This window comes from Myxocyprinus asiaticus, chromosome 1, assembly GCF_019703515.2.
Source record: "Myxocyprinus asiaticus isolate MX2 ecotype Aquarium Trade chromosome 1, UBuf_Myxa_2, whole genome shotgun sequence".
Taxonomy (NCBI): Eukaryota; Metazoa; Chordata; class Actinopteri; order Cypriniformes; family Catostomidae; genus Myxocyprinus; species Myxocyprinus asiaticus.
The window spans coordinates 28,400,177-28,415,539 of NC_059344.1; the positions used below are offsets into that span (position 1 = coordinate 28,400,177).

Genomic DNA, 15,363 nt, shown 5'->3' on the forward strand with positions numbered 1-15,363 from the left:
GCAGTTTAATTGCGTTCTCTCTGAATCTGTGGGACCTTTGATACATCTTGCATAACAGACAGACTTCATTACTTTGCCTCCAAATGAAATCAGAATTTGTCTAATTTAAACGCACAAGTAAAGGGATACTTTTGGTGTCCATTAGCCTGTGGCTGGTACACAGAAAGAATGAATTGCAGCTGCAGAGGTATATGCTGCTGTGCATGCTGAAATCATATAGATTAATCATTATTAACACGGCCTGAACACAGGCAGGTTGCAATCCACAGCACTGAACAATACTAATGGAATCTACAGGATTCATTCCTCCTCCCCCTCACACAAACACAAACACATACAGTTCAAAGAGAGAGAGGGAGGACCGTTCACAGTGAAAGATGAGTAGATTAGATGTGACATGCAATATTTCCCAAACCCACGCAGTGTTGAGCTGGGTGATCTAACTCTCATTCTCCCTTCTATATTCCAGACCTAAAGACAATCACTACAGCAGAGAGTCAGGAAAACGCTCATCAAATACTCATAACACCCATTACATTTTAAATAATGGCTGACACACATCAAATAATCTCTCCCTCCATATCAGGGCTCAGCAAAAGTGGACAATGAAGAGTGTTTTTACTTGTTGAAGTTATGCAATGCAAATCTGTGATTATAAAAGTTGCAGTTACAGCTCTTGTATATCAAGCACTTGAATTTAGCAAGAGAAAAGGTCACAAACGGAACATAATTGAAACAGGCCTTTTCATGTTCTGCAGTGAGGGGATACTAAATTAAGTTCTTGTTGCTTTTGTCCTTCAACTCTCTTTCTGACGCTATACCGGATGATAAGCTTGAGCAGTGTTGTTCAAAATTGAATGCAGCCAGTGCGATCATGAAAAGCAAATGGATCCATACACTTTTAATGTTCCTCTACATCTTGTATGTTTAAAGTGCACAACAAAATGACAGATGAGGCACAGACTGAGAGAGAGTGAGAGAGAGAGAGAGAAAGAATGATAGAGAGACCTTCAGAGTAAGTATTAGTAGATATGAATGTTTGAGTAAGGCCACAGAATTTGTTTTCGGATGAAAACGCAATGACTTCAATACATTTACGGGGACTTTCAAAAAAGCTCTCTAGTATCAGGTACTGTATTTTCTGGAATATAAGTCGTGGTTTTTTTCATCATCTGAAAAGCCCTTCGACTTACAGTCCAAAGTGACATATCCATAATTTATATGTAACTGATGTCGGCTGGTCAAACACACACACACCAAAACAGATGAAAACATCAGTCATAGAGATGGTCGAAGCGTTTTAAAGTTGCCAATTCAGAATATTTTGCCTTTACAAAGTACTTTATGCCAGTGGTTCTCAACCTTTTTGACTCCAAGGCCCTATTCGCAGGCCCCTGTTGCCCCTGATGTACACATTTTTTATGAGTAAAATTTTGTTACAAAAGGGCGGTGTGAAATGAAACTTGCAGTAGTGAAATGGAAAATTTAGTCTTGAAAGTGTGCTGAGGCCCTATAGGGGGCCCCCTGGTTGAGAACCACTGCTTTATGCAACCAGTTTAAATATTTTGTCCATCATAACATTATTGTTTTAGCAAACTCTAGTCTGCTGTCAAATACAACCCCTCACATGCCCACAAAATGACGTGTCATCACACTCATAGTAAAAACATTCAGTCAGTGAACCGGATAATAATACATTGCAAAGAGGGTTGCAAAAATCTGAAATATCCAGAGTCACTGACATTAATGAATGAATAGAATACAACAGGCATTTTGTTTTACTCACAGACTAAAAGCTGTTTATTTGTGCACAGCACAGGGTTACAGATGTTATAAACAGATGTGGCTTACTTGTCACATTTCTTCATGAAACATAAAAAGAAAATGAGAACTAGGGTACTCCAACCTCAGACTTCATCTGAAACACATTATTAGTACTCTAGTGGGCAATGCAGTTACCTTTAAAAGTCTGTGGCATTAAACTGGATGTGTACAACAACATACGAAAACAAGCTTGCATAGCTTGAAGCGTCCACATGCACATCCTTGCATAGAGTGCAGTATGTTTCTACCTTTAGTTTGGACATGGCCTGGGTTTGTTTCATCTAAAATTTACAGAAGAGGTCTCCTTACCATCCTCATCCACTGTGAGGTCCACCACCTCTCCAGCACTCTGTCTGAGTGGCTGGATGACTGTGGAAAGGCGATGACGGCCACGCCCCTCCTGAGCCCGACTCTGGGAACAGCTGGGCCCCCAGTGCATCCTGGCATGGCTCCCCAACAAACGTGGCCTGCAAAACACACAGATCACAACACAGATGATTCTTAACATGAATACAACTTTGAAACAATTAGAAAACAACACCCAAACTTAATCTGGCCTGGATTCTTTAATAGGTCATGTAATGACAGAGAAAATCTGCTAGAGGAGCAGGCCTGTATTTTTGCTGTTCCCAGAGAGTTGCAGCAGGGCATTAGAAGCAGTTACTTCGGCAGCTACTGGAATGATCGGCTGGAACGTAAATAAGAGCCAGATGACATGCGAGCTAGAGCTGTTTCTTTCACACGCACACTTTATAAACCAAAGAGAGGACACTTTACACTCTATAGTGCTGTGAGAGCAGAACTATATGCATTTCACACACTCATATACACAGAACCATGACTGGTGCAAACTGCCAACCACAGCAAAATAATCACCCCAGACACACACACACAGGGACACAAGGTTGTTCTGCTCTATAACGTGACACAGACCACACAATCAACAGATAAACAATCTGCTAAGCCAACAACAATAAACATGCCGGGTTTTCTCATCTAAGACATTGAATCTGTAAAAATTATCAATAAATCTGAATATTTTTTATTAACTATCCTTGAAGAGAAAATGTGAAAATGAAAGCTATTTTGTTTAAGCAAGAGGCGCCACTCCTCAAGGCTGTGCTCTCTGGAGTAAACAGTTTAAAGGGAGGGGGAGGAGCTTGTGTGTGAAGTGAAGGGGAGTGGCGTGTGTGTAGAATGATCTAAAAAAGCAACACTGCCAAGGGCTGATGTCATTAGTTTTCATTAGTCTCACACCAAAGGTATTACATCAAAATTTGAGCACTAATTAGAGGACCACTACAAGCACAACTCTCCTCCAAACATTCTTTTTTTTTTTCCTCTCTTCCTCTGCTAAAACAGGTGGACTTTTCCCTTAGCCAGCCTGTCCAATTAAAATAAATGCAGCTCTTTTCAAAATAAAACAAGGGTTTTCTTAGTTACCCCAAATATGTCAGTACATATTTTTACTTGCTCATTAAATCCCACATGAAGTCATATTGGTGGGTGAATCTCATGAAACCTGCCAAGTAAATGTCCTGGTCCTTTTTCAAGCCAGAGAATAAATGAATAAATAAATACATTATATATATACAGCTTTAGAAAAAATTAAAAGACCACTGCAAAATTATCCGTTTCTCTGGATTTACTATTTATATGTATGTGTTTGGGTAAAATGAAAATTTTAGTTTTATTCTATAAAGTATAAGACAACATTTCTCCCAAATTCCAAATAAAAAATACTGTCATTTAGAGCAATTATTTACAGAAAATGACAACTGGTCAAATTAACAAAAAAGATGCAGTGTTTTCAGACCTCGAATAATGCAAAGAAAACAAGTTCATGTTCATTTTTAAAATACACAATACTAATGTTTTAACTTTAACAGAAATCAATATTTGGTGGAATAACCCTGATTTGCAATCACAGCTTTCATGAGTCTTGGCATGTTCTCTACCAGTCTTTCGCATTGCTGTTGGGTGACTTTATGCCACTCCTGGCACAAAAATTCAAGCAGCTCTGCTTTGTTTGATGGCTTGTGGCCAGGAGGAGCAGAAGGAAGCAAGTTTTCTTCCAGAATAATCTTGTACGTGGTTTGATTCATGCGTCCTTCACAAAAGACGAATCTGCCCGATTCCAGTCTTGCTGAAGCACCCCCAGATCATCACCGAACCTCCACCTGGTCGTCTAATGGTTAAACGGAGACCTGGAGAGGCCTTTGAGCCACAGTGTCTCACACCCACTGTGAAATATGGTTGAGGGTTGGTGATCTGGGGGTGCTTCAGCAAGGCTGGAACGGGCAGATTCATCTTTGTGAAGGATGCATGAATCAAGCCACGTACAAGGTTATCCTGGAAGAAAACTTGCTTCTTTCTGCTCTGACAATATTCCCCGACTCTGAGGATTGGTTTTTCCAGCAGGACAATGCTCCATGCTACACAGCCAGGTCAATCAAGGTGTGGATGGAGGACCACCGGATCAAGACCCTGTCATGGCCAGCCCAATCTCCAGACCTGAACCCCATTGAAAACCTCTGGAATGTGATCAAGAGGTAGATGGATGGCCACAAGCCATCAAACTAAGCCGAGCTGCTTGAATTTTTGCACCACGAGTGACAAAGTCACCCAACAGCAATGTGAAAGAATGGTAGAGAGTATACCAAGACTCATAAAAGCTGTGATTGAAATTCAGGGTTATTCCACCAAATATTGATTTCTGAACTCTTCCTAAGTTAAAACATTAGTATTGTGTATTTTTGTTTTTTTTGTTTTGTTATTTTGACCAGCTGTCATTTTCTGTAAATAAATGCTCTAAATGACAATATTGTTGTTTGGAATTTGGAAATGTTGTCAGTTTGCATATAATAAATAAATAAATAAATAAAAAGCTGTTTTAGGACCATTAAGATTTTTTACATTGTGAAATTATTTATGACATTTATCGCAATGTGAAATTTTTATTTTATTTTTTTATATTATTTAAATTGTGAAGATATATCATAGTAGTACTCCCCTGGTGCCTTTCTTTGTTGCTAATTTTAATTAAAACAAATAAATAATTGTACAACACCATCTTTTTTTACTGTAATACAGTAAAAAAATAAAAATAAAAAGCTACCGTGTTAAAGAAATGAGGACCATCATTGAAAACAATGGGAATAGCAAATGTAAAACATCCGGACGTGGAATGGTAATGAGAATTGGGAGGTAAAATGTGCTTAAGTGTCATGAAAATAATGTGAAAATGCAAAAATTCTTAATGGTACAAAATGTAGGCTTAAGTGTCTTTATGCAAAATATAATTTCATATTTATTATAATTTGGGTTAAATATGAACAGGATGTTTCCTTGAAAGGTTTTGTGAAAATCACTCCAGTGGTTTAGTTACGATTAAATTTTTGTTTACAGCAATTTTCCAAATAAATTATTCTGGAATTCTGCAATCACTCTTGGAATTCTGCCCTTCTGTAAGGATTTGATTCCATAGGAGGGGCACAGCGGCCCAGGCTGCCGTAAAGCAGATTGTGACTGGGAATAGAGCTGTTCTCCAGACTGGGATTTGGAGGCCCCAGGCCCCTGTGTCTGGAGAGCAGGGAAGCCCCCTGTCTCCCAACGCAACACTTTTGAGTCTGTTAACCACAGATTGCATCATTAAAACATCAAAACAAAATGATTACCAACAGGCTTGGAGGGCAGAGTGATTCTCCTGAGAGCAAGGGAGTGACAGACTCCAGAATGCAGTTTTCTTGAGATTGTCTTGACATGTTAATCATCTCCCCATTTTTACAATAAAATAACTGACTGGCTGACTGTATACGAAAATAAATAAATAAATAAATAAATAAATAAATTAAAATTTTTGTGCCAAATTCAAGAGTATTTAGAGAAGCAGCTCACCTCAGTAGTTCAGTGCAAAAAGGACTGACTATGAGTGAAAACATCCTAAGAAATATATTAATTTAAACAAAACAAGCAAACAGTAAAAAAATAAAAAATACATGTCACTACAAACACTCTAAAAAGGACACAACCCACATCACACCTCCCTTAATTTCCCATTGGGACCAATAGAGCACATACAAGTGCATACTTAAATAAATAAATAAAAATATCCATATTAAAAGGGGTCGTGATTAGGGATGATCGAGACTAGTTGACTAAACGGTTCTGATGCTGCTAGTCGACACTGGAATTACTAGTCGGTTAATATTTCCCCCCATTAAACTGATGATAATTTTTACACATTTACGTTTGGCTTTATATTTTTACAGAGGCTGCACTTAAATTACTGTCATATTAATGTTACATATTTTAAAGAGAATTAATAATACAAATATTATTTAAAAAAAGAGGATATCTGGAGCAGATACAGAGTTTAATTTCACCTCAGGCTGCGTGTGCTTCTTCCCTCTCTCACTTGCAGCGCGCGCAGGAAAATGTCCTCTCACTAGACAAGCAAACTCAGTAAAGTAGTTATGAAATCAATTCGGTGGTGCGGGAATCGGCTTTCCAAACGTTTGAAAGTCGCTATGGATGTTTTCACATTTGAGTCTTCTTTACATCTGTGCATCTGTACATTTTCCACTGAGCGGATAGACGCCTCAGGTGAGTCAAGTCCCGTCTTTCACCGGACCATGTCGATGGGTTAATTTTGCTCATCCAAAAAATTATGCTTTTGAGTAAGTAGCCTAGAAAATAACTGTTTTAGACCATGTATGCCATTTTTTTAATCTGCTGATTAAGAAGGCTATTTTCAACAAGGTGACGACTGCTTAACGTGTTAAACTATCTTTTATTCTGTGTGCACGTCATGTTTAGAATACATTAGGTTTATTGTAGGCTATCACAGGCCTATGTTTCTATCCTATAGTTACTTTTTTTTTTCTTACATCGTAACTGTTATTGGTAAACGTTCTTTACCGAACAGCTGTCATATTGATCAATGGTTAATGCACGACTGCACGTCGTGAAATAGGCGCAACTTTTCAGCGCATTTTTTTCTGTTAATTTTTCTGTTAATTATTTTCAACAATGTCCTGACTGTTTTAATATGTTAAGTAACTTTTACTTGGTGATTTCCATTTAGAACAGGCTTTTAGGGTTGTTCCATTGATCCTGCACTATTCATTCAATTGTTTTCAATAAATATGTCTATTGAATATTCGTTAATGTTGATTCAGTGAATGCGTGTCATGTTCTATATTTAATGAACAATGATCATAATTCAAGGCGAGGTTGTCGCAGATAAATGCCCCTTTTCAGTGGAGTTTAGCATCGGATTTGGAATAGATTAAGTATTTTAAATGGGTCGCATAAACACACTTTTTTTTTTTTTTTTTTTTTTTTACTGTTTTCTGAAGGTTGGTTTCTCTTTAGACTTGTCGACTAGTCAGTTACAAAACTTCAGTTTAAACGACAGTCAAATTAGTCGTAGCGCACATCCCTAGTTGTGATATATTTGTAATACAATAATTGCCCACCCTCATTCTGACCCTTAGTAAAAAACACTCAGTTTTGGTGCTGCTGCTTCTTTAAGACTTGACAGTTATGACTGGCTCTCTGCGCTTGACTGACCTGCTCTCTCTACTTGTCATCTCAGTGCACACTACTACACGGCAGGGCTACGGAAGTGATAAGGTAAAGTAGTCATTGTGGAGGTGGTGAGATGCAAATGTCTACTACAATGTGGAGGGAACAGAAAACGAGTTTTGGCAGCTTGGGTTCAACAAATACTCTTTCTGCAGTAAGGAGGAAGTTTTGAGACCTGAAACTCAATATATACTTAAGTTATCATTTTTTTTTTTTTTTTTTTTTTTTACATATTTTTATAGTACAAATAATGTATAGTTTTATAGTAAAAATTTGATTCCTCATGTCATGAACCCCTTAACAAAACCGAGAGAAACAGAGAAAACACAGAACATCCCCATACTGGGAGTATCTTAATAGCAGAACTACTGATTTTGACTACCTATATAGCTTAAAAAGATAGCTTAAACAGATAGATTGCACTACCAAACCATGCATTACAGTGATTTTATCATGAAAAAGGGGGTTTAAGGCACTTTTCACATTGCGCATAACACTCTTCTGCCTTTGTAAAATCTTTGTAACAAGCAGCCTCAAGTGGCTCATTGCTTTTATAAAAGAGGCCAGAAAGAGCAATTTAATAAATACACAAATGTACAATGATGTTCAGTGACTTGATTAACTTGATTAACCTGCACTGTACAGCGTTATTAACATAACATCCATCCCTACCACACTTTTGGCTTCTTACTGGGCCGATACACAGTAACAGAAATGGGAGGGCGCAAAGGACAGGGAGCATAGCATAGCATAGGGAGCTGCCTGGAAAAAGTTAACTTATTTTCAATGAGGTGTCAAACTAAATTGGGTGTAAAACCAATGAGCAACAGAAAAGTGGAGAGTATGTCTGAGAGCTATGTGTAGGGGCGGTATACCAGGATCGGCCACAGTCGCATTAATATAATATTCGACTGATATGGGGTAATGTATACAGTACATTTACATTAGAGTCAGAACTCAGTGTTATAAAATACATGAAAAACAACACACACTGCTTTGTATCATAAGCCTAAAGTTAAACTGATTACAGTTCATTCAATATCTACTAAAAAAATAAAAAATACTTGCTGCATTTCAGATATAATCATGTCCAAAACACCTAAGGCCCAAGTTCTTAAAGCTTTGACAGTGTAGAGACAATCTTCATGTAGATTCAGACATAAGTGCAGGGGAATAACTGAGCCTGTATGTGACACTGCTCTGCTCTTTAACTGGCAGAATCATAGTCTGGGTCAGAGAAAACTCTTGGGACTCGCCTCTAATTACCCACAAGCAGACCTGGGATTATTCGTAAATTACACCAGTGTGGCCTGTGGAGTCAATGGCAGTAACAGGCCCTGTGAACATAGGAACTGATAGGGAGATACCCAGGAGTGAGAGGAGGTGGGATTATTTTGGAATTTTAGGTCTTTGTACACAGTACCTTGTTTGCAAACATATTGTTGGAATTCTTCTACCTGAAAGTTTCACAACACCTAACAGTGGGAGGGCTCAGGGAAGGGCTAAATGATTAATCGATATAAAAATGCAATTGAGATATGACCCAGTGTGATTATCAAACCTTGCTGCGATTAATTAAATAAATAGTCTGAATGTGCTGCCCGCTGTGCTTATGTGTGCAGCTGCTTTGTCTGTAGTGCTTTCTTAAAGGGACAGTTCAAAGGGACCCCTGCCCCCACCCTGGTCTGTTCTCACCCAAAACCAATTGGATCACTTCAGAAGACACTGATTTAACCACTGGAGTTTGATGGATTATGTTTATGCTGACATGATCTGCTTTTCAGAGCTTCAAAAGCCTGGCCAACATTCACTTCCATTGTATGGACCTACAGAGCAGATATATTTTTCTATAAATCATAATTTGCGTTCTGCAGAAGACACAAAGTCATAAACATCTTACAAGGCATGAGGATGAGCAAATAACGGGAATTTTCATTTTTGGGTAAACTAACCCTTTAAATACATGTAAACGGGGTCAGTGTGTTCCACGTTTTTTTAGTGGTTTCAGAGCGGTCCTGTGCCTGATACACACAAATTCTCTCTGGTGCCCTGAGTGACAGATGGGTTTAACCGTACTGCATAGCAATGCCACTGGCAAGTTCAAAATTACTAGTGAACAGGATAATCATTATTATTATCATTATAAAATAACAACATATTTCTATAATAATGTCTAAATATGATTCATTTTACTGAAATTATATTACAATAATATAATATTCAAACTTATTCAAAAAATAATGAAATGTACAAATTGGACATAAAAAAAATGTACACAGCGAACAGATAAAATGTGATTGAGTTTTTTTCCCCCACTGTGTTTCAGTTTTATTTACTCAAGTGTAAACAGCCTTTCTAGAAGAGTATTTCCGGCCGGCAGCAGAGCATGAGCAAAACATGATTTTATTTTGGTTAAAAAGGAATTACTTAAACAAAAGACAAAAAAAATAAATAAAACAAAAATGTGTATCATGTCGCTGTTCAAATCACAATATTTTTCAAAAGAATCGCAATTAGATTTTTTTGTCTAAGTCGTTCAGCTCTAGCTGAGAGCATGAAATCAACACTTGCATTTTCCTGGTGTGGATGTAAAGGTCAAAGGAGGAGGGGCCCTGTGCAGGATTTGAAAGCAAGTCTTACAATTTTTTGTGGGGCTCTCTTAACAGTAGGCCAGCCATTATTTTGAGCAAAACGACCAAACAGAAGTCCGTGCAGAATGCGTCAAATGCCTCGAGATGCCTTGAGCGCTTTTGTGTTGGAAGACTTCTGCTAATTTATGCCAGCTTCTGCATTTAAAAGAATATTCCATGTTCCATACAAGTTAAGCTAAATGAAAGGCATTTGTGGCATAATTCTGATTTCAACAAAATTGCATTTAGATGTGTCCCTGCTTTTATTAAAAAAAAAAGAAAGAAAAAAAAAAAGAAAAGAAGCAAAAATCTGGGATACAGTGAGGCTCTTACAATGGAAGTGAATGGAGCCAATGCATTAACATACTATTTCAAAAGTATAGCCACAAGACGTAAACAATATACATGATAACATGATCAGGGTTCCCACTCTTTTCAAGCCACAATTTTCAGGACATTTCCAGGACATATAATGCACCCAACAAGTGTAATATTTAAGCAAAAACACATGAACCCATTTAAATCGAGCTTTTATTTTGCTGTTTCTGTGTTTTTGATGGTAGTTCCTCACATCCAGTTTGCTCCATGGCCCAGTGTGATTATTAATCCCCGTAAAGCTGTGATTTAATTAAATAAATACATAGTCTGTATGTGCTGTGCACTTCAGAGTGCTCTCTGTCTTTGTCATCTCACACAAAACAAAAGCGTGCATGATGATCATGATGGGGTGTTTTCAATGTATGAGCAGCCGGCTCTACACATTCATTTTGAAGCACGCATCACGAGCAGATTATTTATTTATTCAATAAAATCAGACACTTTTTTTTGTTTAATTGTCATACTAGGACATATCACAATTGTAATTGGATTAATTGTACATTCAAACATAATTTTTTTTCCAAATACAGTATGTCATATTCCATGACATTCTGCAGTTTATTACTAATGCCATTTTTATGACTAGATTCCGTGTTTTCCACATACTACATGTTGTAACAGCGGTATAAGCAGACTCTGATCGCTGAATTATTGAAAATTAATTCACATCCCTAGGTAATAAGGCCGAATCGCCATGCTACAAACCCAGCGTGAATTTCTATTTTATTTTATTTTTTTAAATCAGTGGTCCGACTGTCTTCGTTGTCTAAAGTTAATAACTCTCAGAGATGCAAGCTCATGAGGGTCGAAAAAGCTGAGACAATCAGGGATCCACGGACATGTTTTCAGGGGTTATTTTTTTTAAAGAATAAGCTAAAAGCACCAACTTAAGCTATTTTAATGATTCAAGTACAGCAAATTATCTGCACAATTGTGTAGAATTAGCTGCAAAAATAAAGGGTATTTGTGGCTTGCTTCTGTTATACAAATTTGTTCGGTTTCATTAATTGATTAGTTTAGATAGATTAGTTTCACTTCTGGACAAGATGCCACTAGGTGGCAACAAATTAAAGTCTTATGTGCAATGAGAGAGTCATTGAATCATTTTGAGATGTTCACGACCGAAATCTTGTTCTTATCTGATCATAAGAACAAAGCAGATCAAGAATTTCCGTTCAGTTTGTGAACTGCCAAGCATGACTTTTCATCCAAAAACACATCAATAATAGTCTAATAATATTAATGAGTATCAATTACATCCTTACCTTCTCCTTTATTAAAATTTGCATGTCAAATCTACTGACTTCAGTAGAATGTTTAAGTAATATAAGAACAAATTATCATTTATCATTGTATCACTGTATAATTTTACAACAGTATTTAAACTGCTGAGCATGACTTTTATCAGAAAAGAGAACAATAATAACAATCATAATAATTTTGAGTTTCAATAATGTCCTTTCATCATTGTAAAGTGCATTTCACATGAATTGAGTCAAGGCGTCAACACTCTGCTAAATGCCAGCGTCAAGTGGCGCTTTGCCATCCACATTAGGGTGCCTACACACCAGAGTTTATGCTGCATCAGAGAACGCTGCGAATGCATTGACTTCAAAGGAGATGGTATGTTGGAAGGACGGAAAAGGAAAACGCAAGGGTTTCTGATAGTGAAGCTCCATCATGCAACCAAATGTCGAAAACATTTAAACTTTTGCTGCAACGCACTCTGGTGTAGGCATCTGTTGGCCAATGGGAATCTCGGAGAGGCAGGACTAGTTGCGCTGTGAAATCGGGAAAACAACATGCAGAACAAACTAAAAAGTGGTGTATTTATTCCCTGTCCTCCATTATACAGGTGCATCTCAATAAATTAGAATGTCGTGGAAAAGTTCATTTATTTCAGTAATTCAACTCAAATTGTGAAACTTGTGTATTAAATAAATTCAATGCACACAGACTGAAGTAGTTTAAGTCTTTGGTTCTTTTAATTGTGATGATTTTAGCTCACATTTAACAAAAACCCACCAATTCACTATATCAAAAAATTAGAATATGGTGACATGCCAATCAGCTAATCAACTCAAAACACCTGCAAAGGTTTCCTGAGCCTTCAAAATGGTCTCTCAGTTTGGTTCACTAGGCTACACAATCATGGGGAAGACTGCTGATCTGACAGTTGTCCAGAAGACAATCATTGACACCCTTCACAAGGTGGGTAAGCCACAAACATTCATTGCCAAAGAAGCTGGCTGTTCACAGAGTGCTGTATCCAAGCATGTTAACAGAAAGTTGAGTGGAAGCAAAAAGTGTGGAAGAAAAAGATGCACAACCAACCGAGAGAACCGCAGCCTTATGATTGTCCAGCAAAATCGATTCAAGAATTTGGGTGAACTTCACAAGGAATGGACTGAGGCTGGGGTCAAGGCATCAAGAGCCACCACACACAGACATGTCAAGGAATTTGGCTACAGTTGTCGTATTCCTCTTGTTAAGCCACTCCTGAACCACAGACAACGTCAGAGGCGTCTTACCTGGGCTAAAGAGAAGGAGAACTGGACTGTTGCCCAGTGTTCCAAAGTCCTCTTTTCAGATGAGAGCAAGTTTTGTATTTCATTTGGAAACCAAGGTCCTAGAGTCTGGAGGAAGGGTGGAGAAGCTCATAGCCCAAGTTGCTTGAAGTCCAGTGTTAAGTTTCCACAGTCTGTGATGATTTGGGGTGCAATGTCATCTGCTGGTGTTGGTCCATTGTGTTTTTGAAAAGCAAAGTCACTGCACCCGTTTACCAAGAAATTTTGGAGCACTTCATGCTTCCTTCTGCTGACCAGCTTTTTAAAGATGCTGATTTCATTTTCCAGCAGGATTTGGCACCTGCCCACACTGCCAAAAGCACCAAAAGTTGGTTAAATGACCATGGTGTTGGTGTGCTTGACTGGCCAGCAAACTCACCAGACTTGAACCCCATAGAGAATCTATGGGGTATTGTCAAGAGGAAAATGAGAAACAAGAGACCAAAAAATGCAGATGAGCTGAAGGCCACTGTCAAAGAAACCTGGGCTTCCATACCACCACAGCAGTGCCACAAACTGATCACCTCCATGCCACGCCGAATTGAGGCAGTAATTAAAGCAAAAGGAGCCCCTACCAAGTATTGAGTACATATACAGTAAATGAACATACTTTCCAGAAGGCCAACAATTCACTAAAAATGTTTTTTGTTTTATTGGTCTTATGATGTATTCTAATTTTTTGAGATAGTGAATTGGTGGGTTTTTGTTAAATGTGAGCCAAAATCATCACAATTAAAAGAACCAAAGACTTAAACTACTTCAGTCTGTGTGCATTGAATTTATTTAATACACTAGTTTCACAATTTGAGTTGAATTACTGAAATAAATGAACTTTTCCACGACATTCTAATTTATTGAGATGCACCTGTATTTCTCTCATCACAATATTTTCTTGACTTTGCAAACTCGACAAGAGTGAAACGCGATCGGTTCAAGGAATGCAAGAAACACTTACATCAGTGGAAGATCACTTTTGCTCTGATGTTCCCTGCCAAACTGAGAATAAACAACAAGGACGGCTGCAAAGTATTTACATGTCCCAGTCAGGCAATGTCTTTTATAGAAACAATGGGTGAGTAACCATTGGGTGTTTCTCTTGTGAGTGGATTGACTCATTGTACATACTCTGGCTTTCGGAGGAAGCTGGGCGCCATTTTTGTTTATTTTTGCGTTGGCTCCGCCGAGCGGCTGGAGTTTGTTTTGTTTTGTGGATTAACACTTTTCCTTAAAGAAACTTTTGCATTGACGGAAGATCACTTTTACAATGAAGTTCCCAGCCAGATTGAGAATGGACACTACGGATGACCGCAAACTATCTACATGCCCACACAAAGGATGTCTTTTATAAAGTTGACAGACTGTGTAATTCATGGGATATACTTTTATATGGCCTTCAAGTGAATTGACTCTTGACCAGCCGAGGAACCGGGATGCGTGTTTCGTTTCCTTTTGTGCTGGTTCCGCTTAGCGGTTGGAGCTTGTTTTGTTAAATAACACTACTTCGGGACAGTTATGGATGAATCTGTCAGTTCCTTGTGCTTATGCCTCCTGTTGGCTGGAGTATGATTTGTGGAGTATTTTCGTGGGACATTGGAATGATTACGTCATCTGCTGCACTCATTAGCTGGCCTACTGAAGATTCGTTTGTCTGTCCGAGGAAAATGAATGGCTTTATATCGGCTGGAATTTGTTTTGTGAAGGAACACACCTTCGAGACAGTACTGTGAATTAGTCTACACGTTCTCTGTGTTTATTCTGCCTATTGGCTGGGGTTTGTTTTACAAAATATTTGATGTTATTTAATTTTGCCTTACAAATTTGTGAGGCAAAATTGAGCAATCTGATGGCAAAGTTGTCATGGGGGCTCTCGTAGGCATACATGGACTCTTTGAGTTTAGAGGGATTGACGCCGGTTGGCGTTTTCGTGGGGTTAATGCGCACGTTTTTCTTTTTTCTGTTTGTTTTGTTCGGGGGGAAGTTCGGGGTTTTATTGTTGCATTAATGTTGAAATTTGGTCTTCATAATTTTGTTTTTGGCACACAATTTATTTTTTTTATTATATCAAAATGCCAAATGTTAATATGAGTGGATTGTCTCTCTCCACATGGAATGTGAATGGGTTGGGGCACCCCATAAAAAGAAGATTATTTCTTTTCTTAAACGTAAGAAATATGATATAGTGTTTCTTCAAGAAATGCATCTTTCCCCGCAGGAAGCTGAAAAATTTGGGAAGATATGGGGTGGACATGTTTTCTTTAGTGAGGGCTCAAGTAAGAGCAGGGGAGTCATTATATTGGTAAATAAACATTTACAATTCAAATGTCTCAAACAGATTAAAGAAATTAGGAAGAGTCATTATTGTTTTAGCAGAAATT

General features: G+C 38.0%; 1 protein-coding gene across 8 annotated transcripts in view; it reads right to left on the reverse strand.

Annotated features, from left to right (window-relative positions):
* LOC127438995 (E3 ubiquitin-protein ligase Arkadia-like) overlaps nt 1–15,363 on the reverse strand; it is a 69,023-nt gene that overhangs the window by 11,887 nt on the left and 41,773 nt on the right. For all 8 annotated transcript variants that reach the window (XM_051695577.1, XM_051695407.1, XM_051695490.1 and 5 more), the window contains one exon: nt 2,134–2,291. In XM_051695577.1, coding sequence (XP_051551537.1) covers nt 2,134–2,291 — 158 coding nt within the window. The remainder of the gene's footprint in view (nt 1–2,133; nt 2,292–15,363) is intronic.